The following is a 22262-nucleotide window of genomic DNA, read 5'->3' as shown; positions in this document are numbered from 1 at the left end:
ACAATTACCATTCTATACAACTACTACACTCCACAATTACCATTCTATACAACTACTACACTCCACAATTACCATTCTATACAACTACTACACTCCACAATTACCATTCTATACAACTACTACACTCCACAATCACCATTCTATACAACTACTACACTCCACAATAACCATTCTATACAACTACTACACTCCACAATTACCATTCTATACAACTACTACACTCCACAATTACCATTCTATACAACTACTACACTCCACAATTACCATTCTATACAACTACTATACTGCTCAATTAACATTCTATAAATCTACAACATTCCACAATCACCATTAGAAACACTCCACAATTGCCAAACAAACAGTGGGCCTGTATGATTGGAGTTTGTGTGTTCTCACTCCCCGAGGTCACGTAGACTTTTCTGCGGGTCCTCCGGTTTTACCCTCATCCACATTTGGAATCAACGTCACCACGCGTTTACAGTATTTGGCTGTTGTGAATGACCACGCGATGATGACACAAGCCACCTCGTTGAGATATCATAGACTCACACAGAGACCCATAGACTCACACAGAGACCCATAGACTCACACAGAGACCCATAGACGCACACAGAGACCCATAGACTCACACAGAGACCCATAGACTCACGCAGAGAACCACAGACTCACGCAGAGACCCATAGACTCACACAGAGACCCATAGACGCACGCAGAGACCCATAGACTCACGCAGAGACCCATAGACTCACACAGAGACCCATAGACGCACGCAGAGACCCACAGACTCACGCAGAGACCCATAGACTCACGCAAAGACCCACAGACTCACGCAGAGACCCACAGACTCACGCAGAGACCCACAGACTCACGCAGAGACCCACAGACTCACGCAGAGACCCATAGACTAACGCAGAGACCCATAGACTCACGCAAAGACCCATAGACTCACGCAGAGACCCACAGACTCACGCAGAGACCCACAGACTCACGCAGAGACCCATAGACTCACGCAGAGACCCATAGACTAACGCAGAGACCCATAGACTCACGCAAAGACCCATAGACTCACGCAGAGACCCACAGACTCACGCAGAGACCCACAGACTCACGCAGAGACCCATAGACTCACGCAGAGACCCATAGACTAACGCAGAGACCCATAGACTCACACAGAGACCCATAGACTCACGCAGAGACCCATAGACGCACACAGAGACACATAGACTCACACAGAGACCCATAGACTCACACAGAGACCCATAGACGCACACAGAGACCCATAGACTCACACAGAGACCCATAGACTCACGCAGAGACCCATAGACGCACGCAGAGACCCATAGACGCACACAGAGACCCATAGACTAACACAGAGACCCACAGACTCACGCAGAGACCCATAGACGCACGCAGAGACCCATAGACGCACGCAGAGACCCATAGACTCACACAGAGACCCATAGACTCACGCAGAGACCCAAAGACTCACGCAAAGACCCATAGACTCACGCAGAGACCCACAGACTCACGCAGAGACCCACAGACTCACGCAGAGACCCACAGACTCACGCAGAGACCCACAGACTCACGCAGAGACCCATAGACTAACGCAGAGACCCATAGACTCACGCAGAGACCCATAGACTCACGCAGAGACCCATAGACTCACGCAGAGACCCACAGACTCACGCAGAGACCCATAGACTCGCACATAGATACCCATAGACTCACGCAGAGACTCAGACTCACGCAGAGACCCATAGACTCACGCAGAGACCCATAGACTCACGCAGAGACCCATAGACTCACGCAGAGACCCATAGACGCACGCAGAGACCCATAGACTCACGCAGAGACCCATAGACTCACGCAGAGACCCATAGACTCACTCAGAGACCCATAGACTCACACAGAGACCCATAGACTCACACAGAGACCCATAGACTCACGCAGAGACCCATAGACTCACGCAGAGACCCATAGACTCACGCAGAGACTCACAGACTCACGCAGAGACACATAGACTCACGCAGAGACCCATAGACTCGACTGGGAACTGTCGCAGATTGCCCACAGCACACTCTTTGGTTCTATTGGGTAAAGTCACGTAGGTAAAAAATAAAATAACAAAAATCACGACGTTTCGGCCACAACACAAGCGGCCTTCATCAGGTGAAGGGACGAGACTGTCTGGAGGACAGCGCTGGAGTGAAAAAAGCCACGCTCAGATCACGACCTTTAAGCTGTGTGAGAAGAAAACAAAGCGCCTTGACAAAGGAATTAGCATATAATTTAGCATTGAAATGGCTCATTGAAATAGCTAAGTTAAAGTATACACATCCTACGTGACTTTACCCAATAGAACCAAAGAGTATGGATCCTAGCAGTCACGGAAGCTTTAAATCTAGAAGTGCCCACAGCACGTTGCACCGGGCTCGCGTTTCCGTTGCAATAACATCATAACAAAACGTTAAAAAATTTTGGGTCTGAGTATACAGGGTCCTTATGCGAGTACAGGAGGATCTCAATGATTCGGCGTTAATGCCGGGGAGGACGGCCGCGGAAAAGAAAAAATATCCCTTTTCCGTGGATCTCTCTGCCAAAAACCACCAATATGGGTATAGATTACGTTTAAGGTAAGAACATTGAGTTTGCACAAAAATTGCAGTCGGGAAACACTTTCCTAGTCCAACGCAGAAGGCTGTAAGTGGATAGCAGAGCCACGCCAATCAAACGCCACCCAATTTTGTAAAAAGAAAAAATGCAAATACAGAGACACCTCTACTTACGAACATTTGACTTACGAACTTTCAGATTTACGAACAGACATGGTCCGTATGTCCAGTTGCCCGTTCGGACCGAGAGTCTAAGGATTTGCAGAACGTGAAAAACCAGTGACATCTACATCTGCAGGTCGTGAAGAACCAGTGGCATCTACATCTGCAGAACATGAAGAACCAGTGGCATTTACATCTGCAGAACGTGAAGAACTAGTGGCATCTACATCTACAGAACGTGAAGAACTAGTGGCATCTACATCTGCAGAACGTGAAGAACCAGTGGCATCTACAGAACGTGAAGAACAGAACATGAAGAACCAGTGGCATCTACATCTGCAGAACGTGAAGAACCAGTGGCATCTACATCTGCAGAACGTGAAGAAGCAGTGACATCTACATCTGCAGGACGTGAAGAACCAGTGGCATCTACATCTGCAGAACGTGAAGAAGCAGTGACATCTACATCTACAACAAAGAAAAGCCGCGAAAGTAATAATAATAATGTTGAATGGAAAGAGAATTACACTCGCACACGGCACGAGTGCGCACGGCTGGGAAGGTGACTTCGATGGTGTAAATCGGTTCCAAATGCATCGATTGCGTCACCTTGCCCATAAATTCACCATTCGCGATGAACGCAAATGAACAGCGGCACGAACACGGCAGCACGGGAGACGCACGATGCGGATGAGACGGTACAGACGGGACGGGCAATATAAATCAAGGAGTAAAAAAACTGAGAATTGGCGACGAACCTTTACATTCCTGATACACGCACGCACGCACGCGCGAGCGTGCAAAGCCCTCGCTAAGACTTTTACAACCCAATCCCTTGGCGCCATCTACACACAAGAGACAAGGTTACCCTGGGTAGCCTGCACGGACCGCTGGGGCGAGTGCTGTGAAGGCCGACTTGGGCGCACGAGGCCGTTGGATGTGGCCAGCACCGTCAAACTCGGGGGTTCGCGGCACGGTGTGCTAACCGCAGCGCCGCCGCCGCCGCCATTACCTAACGTGAACTGTTACGTAACGTGTGCACAAACACACACACACACATGAATTACACAATTTATGGGTGAGACATGGGGGCGCCGCGGTGGCGAGATGTTGACTCCCCCGTCGCCCGGTATGCAGGAGGTCGTGGGTTCGACCCCAACCCCGACGCCTGTGTATGTAGAGTTTGCATGGTCTCCCCGTGGTCGCCTGGATTTTTCTCTGGGTCTTCCGGTTTTCCCTCTACATGTAGAATCAACATGGGTTTGGGGTATTTGGCCGCTATAGAAGTTCCACGTGACGATAAGCCACTTCGTCGAGCTGTTGTTTGTGGCCAGGTCACTTCAGACAAGGGGCTACGTAGCTCAGTGGGGCTTACCTGGTCAATAAAAACACAGTTCGTTCTCCTATAACGCAGTAGCCGCGTTCCTGAAGAACACCTCCTTATGGAAAAATCCAGTTATCATGAATAATACATAACATAGGGTAAAGCACAGTCCGCGATAACACGTGAGATGCGTACGCACGCCGAACAAAGACTGAGGTGCGTGGGCCGCATCTAGACGCATCCAGCAGCATCACAATGCCCTGTGGGGCGACGATGCTCCGCCGAGGCAGCCGTTGCAACCACCGCTTATTCCCGCTCGCGAGCAACAATGGTTCCGCTCACTCCATCGCCGTCGCAACCAATTCGGCACCCGCGTCACGACAAAGATGTGTCCGCTCTAATACATTGGCAGCGTTACATGCGCTGCTGTCACAGCCCTATGATGACGCACCACCGCTGCCAAGTCCTGCGCCCTTGACCACCCCCCCCAGTTGCCAGAACATTGCTCCCTGGACAGAAGCTCCCTTTCTTCTCCTTCGCTCTGCTGTTCGGATAGGGAACCGCCCCTCTGATGAACACATTGTTGCTCGCAGAAATCACCGATTCTGGTCTTCAGGCCTTCAAATACCGAGCACACAGAGGCATGGGACATGTCCTAACTTCACCACACACCTGCAGTGAACCAGTGATGATGCCGATTGGATGTACTAATGTCTGAAATGCCTGTTGTTCACAATCGCACCCCAACGCAAGAAATATACACGTCCAATATCGCGCTTTTGAAAACAACAGAACACCCGCCATGGTACGCGTGCAAACGGACAGTCAGGTGGTGTGTTAAGAGGCCTCCGATTGGTGCAGAGAGGCCTCAAAGCGGATTGGTTAGGGCCGGAGAATTGAACCGATTGGTTGTTGAGACATTCAAACGTAAAAGGCGGGGGAAACAGGGGCGGACTGCCGGGGAGACGTTTGACGATCGTTAGAGAGGAGGTGGACGAGGATTGGCTGTGGGAAACGGGGGGGGGGGGGGGGGGGGGAGGGGTCGAGGGATATAAAAGGGGACAGCACGAGTGGAAGGGGCGGCTGTAGAGAAGACGAAGATCGAGCATCGAGAACCGAAGAAGCCCCGGGGGCCTAGGAAGAGAGGTTTGTATCCGCAATGAAGGGCTCTTGGACAAGCAAGGACGTGCGTCGACGTCACCGCAGTAGCACCAAGTAAAATAAATAAATGAACAAAGAGTGAAGCTGCAACCCAAACGCCGACACGCAGAGCTCATCTCACGCAGCTACACGCCCGGGCTGTCTGAAGCTGCGGCAATCGGAAACGCAGGGAAAGCTCGCGCACGCACACACGTGTTCCGTGACGCTTTCCAACGCACGCGTTGTCTCCCCCCGGGGGGGGGGGGGGGGGAGGGGCAGGGCATTTAATTAGCGGCGCTGGAAGCCGACGGGACGGGTGGCGGTGAGGGCAGACGTGAGCTTGAACAGCCCCGGGCCGATCCGGCAAAACCGCTCCACGGGCTGTAACCAGTCCAGCTATCGGCACCGTGTGCGTGTGTGTGTATGACAAAACAAAATAGCTATGCTTGATTTCAGTGTTAAATATTATACATTCTACACTACGTACAACTTAAACAATGAAAATACTGCACGTGTATACATCACCCCATGCCGAGTCTTCGATATTGGTGGTAAGTACGGTACAGTGAAAACAGTAACTTTTTAAAGTAGGATGTTTATGCAAATTTCATATAGCAAACAAATTTAAAACACTAAAAAACAAATAACACGTAAAAACATCAATATTAGAGGTTTTTTGGTGAGATCGTGTAAATATAAATGTGTCGTTAAACCCGCCACCCCCACCCGACACAGCCAATCAGTAAGGTTGTCACGTAAACAGAACGTGCCACATCAGGCTGTCACCTGATGATGCTAGCTGTAACTACTGGCAAAACGTCGTACAGGAATTGTAAATCTTGCAGGTGTTACTCTCCAACACACCGGTTAGTGCTGTACTAGCAATGAATTGGCACGTTTTTATTTACGTGACACAAACATTACTAATTGGCTGTGTCGAGGTGGTGGTGGTGGTGGCGGTGGTGGTTTAACGCCACATTTATATTTACGCCAGCTAACCCCAAAAAAGCTTCTATTGCGGGTTAGCTTGACCGCCGATAAGTGGACGCGTTTGCCTGGCTCACGTCCCCCAGGATGAAGGCAACGCTTGGATCGACGTCGCCAGTGGAACAGCAGCAGCAGCACGACCCCACATTGAGGCTTCGTTCCGGATTGGATCATCCTTTACGAGAGTTAGCGTGCGACAACCCTCCCCTCCTGCCGCACCTCAGATCAGCACGGCTGGCTACGTACGGCGGCGGAAGAAGTTCAACGTACATACCCTACGCGTACCCCCACCCCTGCTTACGGACAGGGACAAGGTATACAAAGTCCAATGACGTAGCTTCTAACCCCGCGCTGTAAGTGATCTGATACGTGTGTTATTGCCTTTGTGCTGTTCGCCTTTTGGTGTTGTTCTCTGGTCTGACACTGATGAGACTAGGCCATGAAGTCGCCTGTCTCTGCTCTAAGCCAGTTTCAAAGTCAATTGCATATATTATCAGAGCATGTTTGTTCATGTGAACCTGATTCCTTGCAAAATGTTTATATTTGGTGTTTGAACATCTGAACGCCTGCTGTTTTATTGCTAGAAAGGTTAAACACCTATTCTTATTTTTCATAGACGGACCGACAGCTGACGCATAAACGCTCTCAACAACTTGCGTTGGAAAGCGCCGAACAGAACACGCCGAGCCGGGGACGTCGCCTGCAACGCCCCCGCGCACACCGGTTCCATCACGAGCAGCAGTGGCTCGTACGACCGCCAGTCAGCAGCAAGTAACCAATTACTTGAAGAGCCAATACAAACCGACCCGGACGCATTTTGATTGTGCATTCCCAATCTCTGCTGCTCAACAATGTACGCATGTACGCTGAACTTCTTTCATACCGTACGTAGCCAACCGTGATAATGGTGCAGAGTACAGTAGTGTTTAGTGGAGGAGTGTAGTGTATAGTGTAGTGTATTGTAGTGTGTCGTGGTGTAGTGTATAGTAGTGTAGTGTATAGTAGTGTAGTATATAGTGTAAAGTGTGTGAGTCTGTATGTTGCACTTCTTTCGCACCGTACATAGCCAACCTTGCTAATCGGAGGTGCGGGGGAAGGACAATGAATGTGTACATAGCCTAAGTAAAACGTGTGTGTCTGTGTCCGTGTGTGTCCGTGTGTGTCGGTGTGGGGAGGCTCTGGCGAAGCGGTTAGTGCGCTGCGCTATGAACCCAGCGTCTCGAGTTCGATTCCCGCTGATGGCCAACACCAGTGAGGAATATCTGCATTGGTCCTGAGCCTCTCCTAGGTCGACTCAGCCTCAAATGCATACCTGATGTTATGTGTAAACGTCACGACTGGGGAGACAAAAGGGGCCGACCGTGGTGTTGGCCACCCACCCCCTCGTATGCCGTGCTGACCTTCATAGGTGCCCGCTAACAGCACTTGGACCAACAGTCCGTTAAAGGTTATATGGGGGAACTTTGCCTTTGGGGAGGCAGTCACCCTCCAGCAACAGCGGAGGGCAGAGAAGCGACGCTCACAAGGAGCGGAGCGCTGAGCGGCTAATATGCAGCGAGTTGGCACAGTCGGGGGCACAGGTGGTGCATCTGCCAGTCATCTCAGTTGGTCAACCCGTGGCAGCTGCTGGGTCTTTCCAATGACCTCCTGCCAGCAGAGCCTAAGCAACTTCAAGTGGCCTCAAAGCGGAAGCAGCCTGGCACAAGCGCCTTGATAACTTCACAGATATTTAGTGGCGAGCGGCAGTTGTTGTTGCGAGTGGGTGAGCGAGTGCGAATGAATGGGTGGGTGTGTTGTTGTGCCCAGCCACCGCATGCCCAAGTAGCTTCGGTTTGGCCAGATAGAGGGGGCTAAATGGGCACGACACGGGCTGGAGAAGAGATGGACTGATACGGTACGGGAGGATCTGGAGCTGAGTGGACTTGCCGAAGACTGGTACCAGCGGTACCAAGATCAGCCTCTATGGAGGAGGCTCGTGAAGGATGCTACTGGGCAGTTGGAGGCAGCCGCCCTCCAACAACAACGGAAGGCGGAAGCGACGCTCACAACAATGAGCGGAGAGCCGGGCAGCTAAAACGCAGCAAGTTGGCACAGTAGGGGGCACAGATGTTGCATCTGCCAGTCATCTCAGTCCATCGACTCGTGGCACCTGGGTCTGTCCCTTGACTTTCCGCTAGCGGAGCCTGGCACAAGCGCCTTGATGACTTCGCAGATATTTAGTGGCGAGCGGCAGTTGTTGTTGCGAGTGGGTGAGCGAGTGCGAATCAGCGAGTTGTCATGACCCGCAGTGTGGTGGTGAGACGAGGCTGTCAGTGTCTGGTCTATAAGGAATTGGCGCGTGGCGACGTTCACGGGGAAAAAGCAGCCACGGTAGCAGCAGCAATAGAAGAGCAATAAGGAAGCGGATCACCGTCGGGAGGCCCACGATAACCGTGGCGCGGGGCGGTCGCGGTGATTTTGCCAACCTTCTCTGTGCCGTAGAGCTCCTCCTTGATGTGGCCTCCACCAAACTCCTTCTTCACCGTGGCCCGGGTCGCCGCGTACAGCATCTTCTGACGCACCTAAGAGGGGGCGGCACGCGGAGTGGGGGACAGGGCGGGGTGACATCTTTGTACTTGTGTGTGTGTGTACACACACAATCGCGTTTGATTGTGTACCTATGTAATGGCAATAGAACCTGCATTGTGGTGTGAGGGGACGAGTAGCCACGGGAGGTAATGACAGAGGAGTCAGCCTAGAGTGTGAGTGGACTAGTGGCCACGGCAGGTAATGACAGGGGAGTCAGCCTAGAGTGTGAGTGGACTAGTGGCCACGGGAGGTAATGACAGGGGAGTCAGCCTAGAGTGTGAGTGGACTAGTGGCCACGGGAGGTAATGACAGGGGTATCAGTTGAGTACAAAGGGACTGGTGGCTACGGGAATCATCGAGAAGGGGAGCGTGGTCAGGCGACGAAAGCGGACGGTGGAGTCTGCCGGTAGACAGAGCGTCCAGAGTCAGCGAGAATGATCGAGAGGGGGGGGCGTGGCCTCGTGTTGGTATATAAGGGAGATGCGCGAGAGACTCGGGGTTGTTGCACTAGGGTCTCCGCCTGATGTCAAGTGAACGTGTCTTCAATAAAGTGCCATCTCAAGAGAAGTGTGTCAAGTCGTCATTACACCTATAACAATGGATGCATGTGTGTGCATGTGTAATAGACCAGCAATTGTGTAAGTGTGCCTAAGCTATGTGTATGAGTACCTGTGATTGTGCAAGCGTACCCGTGATTATGTACATAAACCCGTCATTGTATACGTACACCTGCAATGTGTACATATATCTGTGATTGTGTATGTATACCCATGCTTGTGTAAGCGTACCCATGATTGTGTATGCATACCCTAGACGTGGGACCATCTACACATGATTGCGTACATACTACACTACGCTACATTACATTATACACTACACTACTATAGACTGCACACGACGCTATACACTACAAAAGCAAAACATTATAGTAAGATTTGGTACAGTACACAAAATTCAAAAACTAGTATCTTGCATTAAAGACGCATTACCTAAATTATCAACAGAAGGTGTATATCAGATTAATTGCTTATGTGGCAGATGCTATATTGGACAGACGGGACGTAATATCAGCATAAGACTAAAAGAACATCAAAGAAATATTAAATTATCTCAAACACAACTGTCGGCAGTGGCAGAACATGCTTGTCAACAAGGACACCCAATTGATTTTGATAACGTTGAAGTGTTGTGTAAAACTAATTATTACTGGCATAGACTAATTAGAGAATCCATTGAAATTGAGAGGAATAGAAATAACTTTAATCGCTCTGACAGCTACAGGCTTAGTGCGGCTTTGAAGCGTATTATTAAATAATACATATTACAATTCCTTATAGGGGAAACACATACTAATTAACGGATTACTAACGTAGCATATAATCACAATAACACACATTACAACTAATTACTAATCTACAACTCATTACTAATCATAACCATTGACTGATTACTAATCGATTATATAATTACAATACCCCCCCCCACCCCGCCTCAAATCACTGCACCTGAAATGAGTTAAATGATGACATCACCCTGCTGCTCTATTTAAGACCGGGAGCAAGCGAGGGCTTTACCATTCTGGCGAATTGCCCGATGATGCTGGATGTAATTACCAGCGAAACGTCGTACTCAAACTGTAAATGTTGTGGATTCACTCTTCAACACACCGGTGGGCTAAAGTAGTGAACTATTTGTCTTTTGTCAACGTGACACTTTTTTTGCTGATTGGCCGTGTCGGGTGGTGGAGGGTTCATACTCTTTGGTTCTATTCGGTAAAGTTTATTTTTTTACCTACGTGACTTTACCGAATAGAACCAAAGAGTATGGATCCTTGCAGTCACGAAAGTTTCAAATCTAGAATTGGTGGAGGGTTACGACACATTTATAAATAACGCGATCTAACCCAAAAACCTTTATTATGAATAATATTGATCGCGAAAGCCTACATGTTAAACTGACACTACAGTATACAGTACACTATACGCTCGACCTCCATACACTAAACTCTACTATAAACTACACTATACACTGCACCATTATCACGGCTGTCTACGTAAGGTACGTACACTGTTCGGCAGTGCGTGCGTAACGAACCGGTGAGCTGTCGGGACACCAGGTGATGAAGAGCCACTCGTGCCCCTGCGGGTTCTGCGAGTCGAGGCGGTACAGCAGGTAGCACGGCTGCTCGGGCTCCAGCACCGACTGGACCAGCGCGTCGTACTCCGCGTCCCACGCCTGCTCCGGCCGCCGCTCGTCAGCCAGCACCAGCATCTCTGTGCCTGGTGGCGGGCGAGCGGCGCGTCGTTAGCGTGGCCGGTGGCCACAGAAATCAGCCCCTGGTCGGAGCTGGCAACGCTTTCCAAATTATTTTAATTTTTTATCACCAGGTAAGGTCCCCAAGTGAGCTACAAGGCTCTTTGTCACAGGCAGAATGTTTATCTATGTTGGACGAGGAATCAGATGAGCTACAAAGCTCTTTGTCACAGGCAGAATGTTTATCTATGCTGGAGGAGGAATCAGATGAGCCACGTAGCTCTTTGTCACAGGCAGAATGTTTATCTATGCTTGAGGAGGAATCAGATGAGCTACGTAGCTCTTTGTCACAAGCAGAATGTTTATCTATGCTTGAGGAGGAATCAGATGAGCTAAGTAGCTCTTTGTCACAGGCAGAATGTTTATCTATGCTGGAGGAGGAATCAGATGAGCTACGTAGCTCTTTTTCACAAGCAGAATGTTTATCTATGCTGGAGGAGGAATCAGATGAGCTACGTAGCTCTTTTTCACAAGCAGAATGTTTATCTATGCTGGAGGAGGAATTAGATGAGCCACGTAGCTCTTTGTCACAGGCAGAATGTTTATCTATGCTGGAGGAATCAGATGAGCTACAAAGCTCTTTGTCACAGGCAGAATGTTTATCTATGCTGGAGGAGGAATCAGATGAGCTACGTAGCTCTTTGTCACAGGCAGAATGTTTATCTATGCTGGAGGAGGAATCAGATGAGCCACGTAGCTCTTTGTCACAGGCAGAATGTTTATCTATGCTGGAGGAGGAATCAGATGAGCTACGTAGCTCTTTGTCACAGGCAGAATGTTTATCTATGCTGGAGGAGGAATCAGATGAGCTACGTAGCTCTTTGTCACAGGCAGAATGTTTATCTATGCTGGAGGAGGAATCAGATGAGCTACGTAGCTCTTTTTCGCAGATGTCCAATAGGGGGCACTGGGGTCATAAAGCGACGACAAGAACAGGCAGTGCAACGACGCCAACAGGAGCGCAATGTATAGCAAAGGAAAGCAAATCACAAAAATAAATATTTTTTATTTTACAAGGTAGTGCCCCACTGAGCTCTGTAGGCCTTTTGCTGAAGCGACCGTGGACATCAATGATGGCTCAACGAAGGAGGCTTATCATCGTCACGTGGAAATGTCACGGCAGACAAATACTGAAAAGGCGTGACGTCGATTCTGAACGTGGAGGGAAAAACCGGAGGACCCGGAGAAAAATCCACGCGACCATGGGGAGAGAGACAAGCAAACTTCACATATACCGCAGGCGTCGGGGTCGGGATCAAATTCACGACCTCCTGCATACCAGGCGAGGGAGTTAACATCTCGCCACGGTGGTGCACCGAAGGTTGATGGCACTAAACGTTCCGTCTGCCTGTAACAAGGCAGGGGTGGTTGTCCAATATTAACGATTGCAGCCAACGAGCGGCTGGTGGCCACGCTGTCGCTGCTGCACGTGGCCGTCGCCCGTGATCCAATGCCGCAGTAGAGGCAGCACCGAGGGTTGATGGATCACGCACAGATGATGCGAAGCTCCCTTCTATCCCTGGGCATTGAGGAGGTGCCGTACTCTGGCTCGCCAGGAGAATGCGATGCAGCAAGGTGTTGACTGGCACTATCTGCTGTGCCTTCTGTACGGGGATAGGGCGTTGCCCCCTCGCATGGCGTGGGTTTTCTCCAGGTGCTCCGGTTGCCTCCCTCCCACATGAAATATAAACACTCACTAAGTTGGCCAGCGATTGTGGGAGGACAATTGCATGAACGACGCGATCTAAAATTAATCAAACATTTACTTATTTTATGAGTGAATGGATGATGAAGTGATTCGGTGACTAAATTAATAAATGCGAAAATGAACGAACGAATTCGGGTAATGAATGAGTAGGTGAATGAGTTGAATAGATGAGTGAATGAGCAAGTGCGTAGGTCAGCGGTTCTCAACCTGGGGTGCACGCCACCCCCTGGGGGTGCGAGACATGGCCAGGTTTGTTTTTTAGAAGGTAAATCATCGAAAACACAAATTAATCATAGTTACAACTTAAATTTTGGTTTAAAGCTTTCGTGACTGCAGGGATTCATATTCTTGGTTATTTCGGTAAAGTCACGAAGAAGGGAAACAATAAAATAATAAAAATATAAAACAAAAAAATTCTCACGACGTTTCGACTGCAACACAAGCAATCATCATCAGGTGTGAAAACCACAGCAAGAAAATTTCGGGATATATGTGGATAGCCTCATGAACGAATCTCTCATGAGGCTATCCACATATACAAACAGAGAATTTCAACCGAGAAGATGGATTCTGGTTTAGCAATCATTGGAAGAATTTGATAAACCATTTCGGGTCTTAATTGATTGTTCACGCTTACGGTGGCTTTCAGACCACATCCATTATTTTCGTCTCCCCCCTCCTCTTTTCCGAACATAGATGGACTCGTCCATCTGAACAAACTGTCAAATCTCTCTCCATGGTGCTAACGTTAAAAATAACCGCCACTTTTTTCAAATTTTCTTGCTGTGGCTTTCACACCTGATGATGACTGCTTGTGTTGCAGACGAAACGTCGTGAGAATTTTATTGTTTTATATTTTTATTATTTTATTGTTTCCCTTCTACGTGGTGACTTTACCAAAAGAACCAAGAATATGGTTACAACTTACTTTGTTGTAACAAAGTAAGTTACAACCCACTTTGTTTAATCAAACCCAATGTATTTATTAACATTATAAATTGTTCAAAACAATTGAGAACCAAAGGGGGTGCAAGGCTGCAGTAAAGGTTTAAGAACCGCTGGCGTAGATGAATGAATGAGTAGGTGGCCGATTCAACAAATGAGTGAGTGAATGGATCACTGAAGAAGCGAGGAATGAGTGCAGAAGCGGCAGCGAACCATCGTCGATGGCGATCTTGATCAACCGCACGTCCCCTCCGCGTGCTCGCCCCAAGAAGTCGCGCAGGTCCTGGGACGCTGGAGCACAAACAAAGACAAAGATCCCCCGTGCAGTTTTACACAGACCGCTGGGGCAAGTGCTGTTGGCGAGCACCTATGAAGGCCAGCACGCCAAACGAGGGGGTGGGTGGCCAGCACCACGCCCGATCGCCTTTGTCTCCCCAGTGGCGATGTTCACACATGGCACTGCGTATTCATTTGAGGCCGAGTCGACCTACGGGAGGCCCAAGACCGGTTCGGATAATCGTCACTGGTCTTGGCCATGAGCGGGAATCGCCCGCGGGTCGCTGGGTTTGTAGCGCAGCGCACAAAACGCTACACCACGTGACGTCGACCACGGCACTTGTGCCAGGCCAGGTGCACCTTGAGGCCATCACGTGAAGTGTCAAAGGCTCGCTGGCAGGAGGTCATGGAACAGACCCGGGTGCCATGGATTGACCGACTGAGATGACTGGCAGATGCACCAATTGTGCTCTCCACTGTGACAACTTGCAGCATTTTACAAATCCTGCAACACTAGTCCTGTGAACCAGCAGGTTGCAATGATGTACACACGTGGACAAAGATCCTTCAACAGTGTTGGGGCAAGCGGTTAGCGAGCACTTATGAAGGCCGGCATAGCACACGAGGGGGAGGTTAGCAAAAACCACGCCCCCATCCGCATTTGTCTCCCCAGCGCTGATGCTGACACGTGGCACAAAGGTACTCGGTTTAAAAGGCCGAGTCGTCCAAGGGGAGGTCCAGGATCAGTTCAGATAATCGTCACTTGTGTTGGCTGCGAGTCAACGGGTTCGTAGGGCAGCACGCTAATTACAGCGCCACCGCTCCCCAGCAACAAACACAGACACACACTCGTACACAGACACACTCACTCACTGCACGCAATGCGTATTTCTGGTCGGACCGTTTATCACAAGGTCAGGGTTATTTAGAGGTGAATGATATGCGTCTGCATTGTTCTTTTTGCATGTGTTGACACGCTATAAATTTTCACAATATCAGGATTCTTCGCCCGGTACCTTTACCAAAATGAAATCTAATCGTATTTAGCGCCTCTGTGTAGCTCACCGCAGCTCGTTACTTCCATCTCCCTCTCTTCCCTCCTCTCTCATCATCGAGATGTTAACTACCTCGCCTGATATACAGGAGGTCGAGGGTTTGATCCCAACCCTGACGCCTCTATATATGGAGTCTGCGTGGTTCACCCCGTGGTTAAGTGGATTTTTATCCGGGTCCTCCGGTTTTTCCCTCCACATTTCGAATCAACGTCAAGCGTTTAGAGCATTTGGCCACTATACATTTCCACGTGATAAGCCACTTAGTTGAGCAATCATTTGTGGCTAAGTCGCTTCTAAAAAAGAGCTATATCGCAGCAAAGTGGGCCTACCCTGGTGAAATAAAAAGTTTAGTTTAGTTAGTCTAGTATCATCACCACCCCTCTCATCGCTGACATCTTGGCCCGGTCATTACTTCCCCGCCTCCTCCCCAGCTCTCCTTCTTTCTTCCTGATGCTCATCATCTTTCTTTCCGGTCACCCTCGCAGCAGAAGCAGCAGCGGCTTTTGGCTGCTGGCCATCGAACAAAACAGTGGTCACCGCATCATCGCGTGGCGCTTTCAGAATCGCTTCTGCGGCCGTCTGGAACGCTCTTCCCTTCCGATATTAGGAAGCCACTGGAGCTATGCACTTTTAATCTAGATTTGAAAACTCTTTTGAGAACTGCTTTCTGTGTTTAGTTTTCTGACCTTCCCCCTGCACCTCCGATTAACGCGAGTGGCTACGCACGGTGCGAAGGAAGTTCAACATATGTACATACATTAGGACGTGAAGACGGGCACAACATTTTATCATTGCAACTTTACCAATGCTAATGGTTATAACGCACACGCCGTCAGCTACGCAAGAAGGCAGTGTCCGAATACCGTATTATCCCGCATATAACCCGCGGGGTATACCACTTTTTACAAACAAAACAAGACCCTGCGGGGTATATGGAGGTGCGGGCTATCACAAAATATTTTTACACGTGTGACATGTCATGACGCGTTACATTTTTTCATGGTAGGGCTATCCACTATGCAACACTTACCTTTGACTAAAGCACTGCTGAATAAACCACTCACACTAAGATTGAGCATGTTATCACGTTTAAAATTATTCGAATTGTTTGTACAATTAAACGACGATGTTTGAAGTGGGCGCACTTTGTTTACCGGCGACGGCAGAGCTGGGGGCTATATGCGCATGGGGGCTATATGCGCATGCGGGCTATATGCACACGCGGGCTATATGCGCATGTGGGCTATATGCATATGCGGGCAAAATTCGCATGCGGGCTATATGCGCATGCGGGCTATATGCGGGAAAATACGGTACTTCCCACAGTCGTCTATCGGCTTACCCTCAGTTCTGATGCGCGCCCTCTTATACACAACTTTGAATCATTGCGTTGGCTCTTTCGCAACTGAGATGCATTCTGCAAAACGGGTGACACGCCTAGCGTGGGCCCTCTCCACCATCGTCACCCTCAGCCAATGTCTATCCACTGATGGATGATGGCCCTCCCAGGCCACCGACGCCACCACCGGCCACGATCCAGTGCGTGGTTCATTCCAGTTTTCGCTCCCGCACGTAAACCGATCTCACCGCTCCATCTTCGCGGTGGTCGCACTTCTGCTCGCGGTTCCCGTCATCAGTCTCGGCCATCGCCCTCCGCCTAAGCAACAAGACTCCCGCCCTTGCCCATTTGGGGCTCTGCGGTGGCGAGATGTTAACTCCCACGCCTGATACGCAGGAGGGTGCGGGTTCGATTCCCGACCCTGACGCCAGCTGTATATATGGAGCTTGCGTGCGTCTCTCCCCATGGTCGCGTGGATTTGTCTCTGGGTCCTCCGGTTTTTCCCCCCGCCACATTTAGAATCAAAGTCACGCGTTTAGAGTATTTGGCTTTGTAAACTTACACGCAATGATAAACCACTTCGATTAGCTATCATACGTGAGAGCCAGGCACGCTTCTGAAGGAGAACTACATAGCTCTGTGGGCCTTGCCTGATGAGAAAAAAATAGTTTCATCGTTTAAACCAAAATAGTTTAATAGTTTTCATTTACTTCCCTTAAATTCACGGACCTTCCATCGCATGACGTGTCGTCGTGTCGACCGTATCACGGCCAAACTGGACATCCGTGAAAAAAGGAGCTTTATAGCTCATCCGATTCCCCCAGTTTATATTCAGATTGTAAATGTTGCGGCCTTGGTCTCCAACACACCGGTGTGCTGTACTAGTAACGAATTGACCACGTTCTGTTTACGTGACAAACGTTACTAATTGGCCGTGTCGGGCGGTGGCGGGTTTAACGACACATTTATAAGTTCACGCGATCTAACCCAAAACACCTTCATTATGGATATAAGTAAAGGCCGATGCTGAAAATATTGTGAAACGCGGCTGCAACACTTCCGCAGGTCTGCCCCAAAACAAGGAATTGAGGGACTCGTCTTGGAAAGCCACAGACGCTGAGAAAACAAAACCCGCTGAGGACTACTATGCCCGGGCTTGGCACGGCGTGCCCGCACGCCCGCCCGCGCGGTACGGCCCAGTTTTTTTACGTCGTCTATCGCGGATCCAACGTCGCCCGCAGCGCCGGCGAGATTGGCAACCCACTCCCCGCGGGAACTAACAATGCGTATTTTTATGATTATTATTATTCTCCAAGCCACAACGCTTGGGGGGGGAGGGCGGGGCGCAGCGAGCGGCGTTTACGGAGAAAAATGTGGCGATCAGAAAATGTTGCGGTTCGCGATAGAACGCAGCCAAAAGCAAGGGCAATTTTGCCGGGGTGTTAACGGGCGATTCATCGATTAAACGCCGATTCTCAAGGCTCACGATAGAGGCGTGCTATCGTGTGAGCGCGAATCTAAATATTATTTTGAATTTGCAACTAATGACAAATAAAAAACTCGACACATTCTTCGGCGGCACCGCCTTAAAAGGAGAAACGCATAACGGGTGACGTTCCAGTCAACGGCTCTCCTTCGTTGCTGTGCTATTGACAGTTCTTTTGTGTTTCTTCCATTTACGAATAATCGCACCAACTGTTGTCACCTTCTCACCAAGCTGCTTGGCAATGGTCTTCTAGCCCATTCCAGCCTTGTGTAGGTCTACAATCTTGTCCCTGACATCCTTGGAGAGCACTTTGGTCTTGGCCATGGTGGAGAGTTTGGAATCTGATTGATTGATTGCTTCTGTGGACAGGTGCCTTTTATACAGGTAACAAGCTGAGATTAGGAGCACTCCCTTTAAGAGTGTGCTCCTAATCTCAGCTTGTTACCTGTATAAAAGACACCTGGGAGCCAGAAATCTTTCTGATTGAGAGGGGGTCAAATACTTATTTCCCTCATTAAAATGCAAATAAATTTATACCTTTTTTGACATGCGTTTTTCTGGATTTTGTTGTTGTTATTCTGTCTCTCACTGTTCAAATAAATCTACCATTAAAATTATAAACTGATCATTTCTTCGTCAGTGGGCAAACGTACAGAATCAGCAGGGGATCAAATAATGTTTTCCCTCACTGTACATTATACACTACACTCTACTCGACTATACATTATACACTACACTATACACTACTATACATTATACACTACGAAACACTATTACACTACACACAACTATACATTACTATACACTACTACACTATACACTACTATACATTACTATACACTATATACTACACTATTACACTATACACATACTCTAGCTCTTTTTGGGGAATTCCCAGGCGTTTCCGAGCCAGCCGAGCGACATCGTCCCGCCTGCAGCGTGTCCTGGGCCGGCCCCAGGATCTTCGCTCAGTGTATTGAGTTTTTTTAAAATTATTTCTGCTCGTGCAGCGCCGCCACGTAAATTGTCGATCCGTGGGCGTGGGTGCTGTACATTAGTTCACGTGAACCCGAAAGCCACAGACCCACGAAGGCAGAAACCAAAATCGATTAATGAATAGAATTGTGACCTCATTAGTCTTGACGACTGGCCATCATCCCAACGAGCCGTGACGTTCACTGCTCAAGCCCACTAACTGTACTTATTTAAGTCTCATTCTGATCCATGTGTTCCTCTTCCCGTCTCACTTTTGTTCCACCCTCTCTCCTGTATACCCTTGACTGGTATACAGGAGGTTGTGGGGTTCAATCCTGACACTGACGATGCCTGTTATATACTCGGAGATTGTCTCTCCCATCATTATCACGGTGGCTAGGAGATGTTAACTAGCTCGCCTGACCATGAGGCCTGTATATTTGGAGTTTGCATTTCACCCCGCGTGAATGTGGATTTCTTTTCTGGGTCCTCTGGTTTTTCCCTCAACATTTATAATTATCAACATCACGCGTTTAAAGCATTTGGCTGATACAAATGCCCACACGATGATAAACCACTTCATTGAACGTTCATTTGTGGACAGGCCGCTTCTGAAGAGCTCTATTGCTCAGTGGGGCCTTACCTGATAAAATAAAAACATAGTTTAACAGTTTCAATAGTTTGGTCTGCAGCATGGCTAATGATGCACAGAAATGATGGCATGACAACTGCAAAATGCCACTTTGAAGCAAGGGTTGGCGGACCGCGCAGACATCTGTGAAAACTACAAACCCTCTAGTAAGCTGCGAGGAGGCCAGTTCAGCAAGTGTATTCACGAACCCATACGTATGGATCCTTGTGAATTCCAAGTTGAAAAAATGTCCATCCATTGAATGCTGAATAGCACTGCGCCTTGCTTTACATGCCAATCGTTATGATAGTCTTTTGTCCCCGCGTGTGTCTGAGATCTTATCTGAGTTCCCAGGTTTCCTCGTACACACAAAACACTCAGTCAAAATGAATTTGCAAAACACATCCCAATGCAGGACTAATATGACATCAAGTCTCAAGACTCGATGAGGCTTTTATGGATAAATTATCCAAAATTATGCATTGTGACGGCTGCCTTATGAATAAGCAAGTTACGGCCCAGCACACGACCAATGACAGGTTAAATAAACAGTTCGAAGCAGTAGCGAAGCTCACGTGGAGGCAGGCAGGGGGGTGCGTGCCTTGGCCTCCCCACCCCGGTGGTCACAGCTACGAGTTGGGGGCCCCCTTGACAACCACCATGAGATTTATTTTCAACAGTTGGCAAGGAACAACACACACTTGTTTAAAACGGAGCGTCCCCCACAGCGTTAAATGTTCGAGACCGTGAGCTTGACGATGTGATTAGGGCAAGGGGAGCCCGCGATATACAATAATAGCCAAGGTGCGTCCGTGTGAGACAATCAAATATTTGGACTCTACCTGACCGACTGCCGCACCCAGCTCAGCTGACAATGTCGTTACTACGCCACTGCTTCTAAGCATGACATTTCTATCGCTGCGGGAACTTACATTATTAGCAGACAACAGCCACGATATATTCTAAACATTTCCGTCGCAGAAGCTGTGTTTTGATTGACAACACGTCATGGGATCACACTGTATTTGCGATAAATTCTTGCTGTACATGATTTAGAATTTTTATTTAAAGCTTTCGTGACTGCAGGGATTCATATTCTTGGTTCATTCGGCAAAGTCACGTAGAAGGGAAACACTAAAAGAATACAAATATTATTGTTTTATATTTTTATTATTTTAGTGTTTCCCTTCTACGTGACTTTACCTAAAGAACCAAGAATATGATTTAGAATGTTCATGTAATAATGTACAGCTCCTCTGTCAGGCCACTGCGAGATGAAGACCTGTCCCACGCAGAGTTGGTGGTTCTTTAACCATACTTCACCGGTTAGAGCTTGGTGACTTGTCCAGGACCAGTTCGGATATCACTCGCCACTAATGTGAGCCACGACGGGGATCAAATTCAGGTCTCCGGATTCAGAGCGCAGTGCACTAACGATCGGAGTTATTACCAGACGGGAATTGAACTCAGGTGGCCGGGTTCATAGTACAGTGTGCTTTACCACTCAGCCCAGCACTGCATCCCTTATACATGTAACAAACATAGAGAAATCATATTACGTAACCAGCCACCCGTTTTTCTTGCTCACATTATGCCCAGGTCACACTTGTCACAAAATGAGACTATTCTGCAACCTCCAGTTGTCCATACCTGTCAACCCATACGGTTTACCCGTGTTCTTGTACAGGGAAATCGAGTTTTCAGGTTCATACTGCATACAGCCATTTCAATACGGGCAAAAAAACACATGTCCATTTGTTTGTGTTTCTCCCTTGTGACGGGACTTTGTAAGATGAACCTGAGATTTATATGGGCACGCGGTGACCAATAAGGTCTGAATTGGTCTGTAATAAGGTAGGCACTGATAAGGGGTTGCCATGTACGCACTTGTCACGAAATGACACTCTTTAGGAATCTTCAGTTGTCCCCACTGGTGAAACAAATAAAGTCGACTTCAACGTCTTGTACTGGAACATACAAGGAATAACCCTCACGGAGTCCCAAGACCCATTTAGACGCGGGTCCTACAATGGAACGATTTTTAAAAACATATTTTAGTTTTTCCGTGCAAGCCATTGGTGATTGGACGGGAGGCCATAACACTTGGCTACACCTGGGAATCCAGGGTCATCTCGGATGGGCGGCTGCCACTAGTCTTGCGTCTCTTGCACTGTCTCTTGGATTGTCTCTGTACTGTTCGCCTTTTCGCGTTGTTCTCCGGTGAGACAAGGCCAGATAAAGAAGGCTGCCTCTGGTGTGTAGGCCAATCAGTTGCATACATTATCAGAGCATGTTTGTTTTTGCAAAAGATACCTATTGTGTTTCAGCATCTAAGCAGAACTTGTTTTATTGCCAGAAAGGGGTAAAAGCCTCCATGAATCCCCTGCCACTTGCCTCCATTCATTCATTCCGCGGCGTATAAATCAACACGAGCCATGGTCAATCCACTGCTGGATTGAAGCCCCCCCCCCATCCCCAACTTCCCAAAGTTGCCGCCTATCCCAAGACGTAATTTTATCGTTCCGTCGTCTCCTGGGGCGTCTCGTCTTTCAAGACGCATCCCCCGTCTCCTTGAAGCCATCGTGACGCGTCCTGCCCAAGCCAATGTGGAAAAAGAGCTTTATAGCTCATCGGATTCCACCAATGCCATTAAATATTCGGATTCAAGTTAAACTCTTCTCTGACATAGCGAGTGGCGGCGTGCTTGAGAATTGTTTGTTTCTGTAACGTTCTTACCC

General features: G+C 48.7%; 1 protein-coding gene across 1 annotated transcript in view; it reads right to left on the bottom strand.

Moving 5' to 3' along the window:
- LOC116951144 (twinfilin-2-like) overlaps window positions 1-22262 on the bottom strand; it is a 36090-nt gene that overhangs the window by 12207 nt on the left and 1621 nt on the right. The window contains exons 2-4 of the mRNA XM_032969601.2: window positions 13976-14053; window positions 10891-11075; window positions 8694-8789 (exon numbers count right to left, since the gene is read on the bottom strand). Of these exons, the coding sequence (XP_032825492.2) occupies window positions 8694-8789; window positions 10891-11075; window positions 13976-14053 (359 nt within the window). The remainder of the gene's footprint in view (window positions 1-8693; window positions 8790-10890; window positions 11076-13975; window positions 14054-22262) is intronic.

This window comes from Petromyzon marinus, chromosome 42 (genome assembly GCF_048934315.1).
Source record: "Petromyzon marinus isolate PM22_M1 ecotype Great Lakes invasive population chromosome 42, UKy_Petmar_22M1.pri1.0, whole genome shotgun sequence".
NCBI classification, from domain to species: domain Eukaryota; kingdom Metazoa; phylum Chordata; class Hyperoartia; order Petromyzontiformes; family Petromyzontidae; genus Petromyzon; species Petromyzon marinus.
The sequence above is the reverse complement of the archived record's forward strand: the minus strand, read 5'-3'. Positions and strand labels throughout refer to the sequence as shown.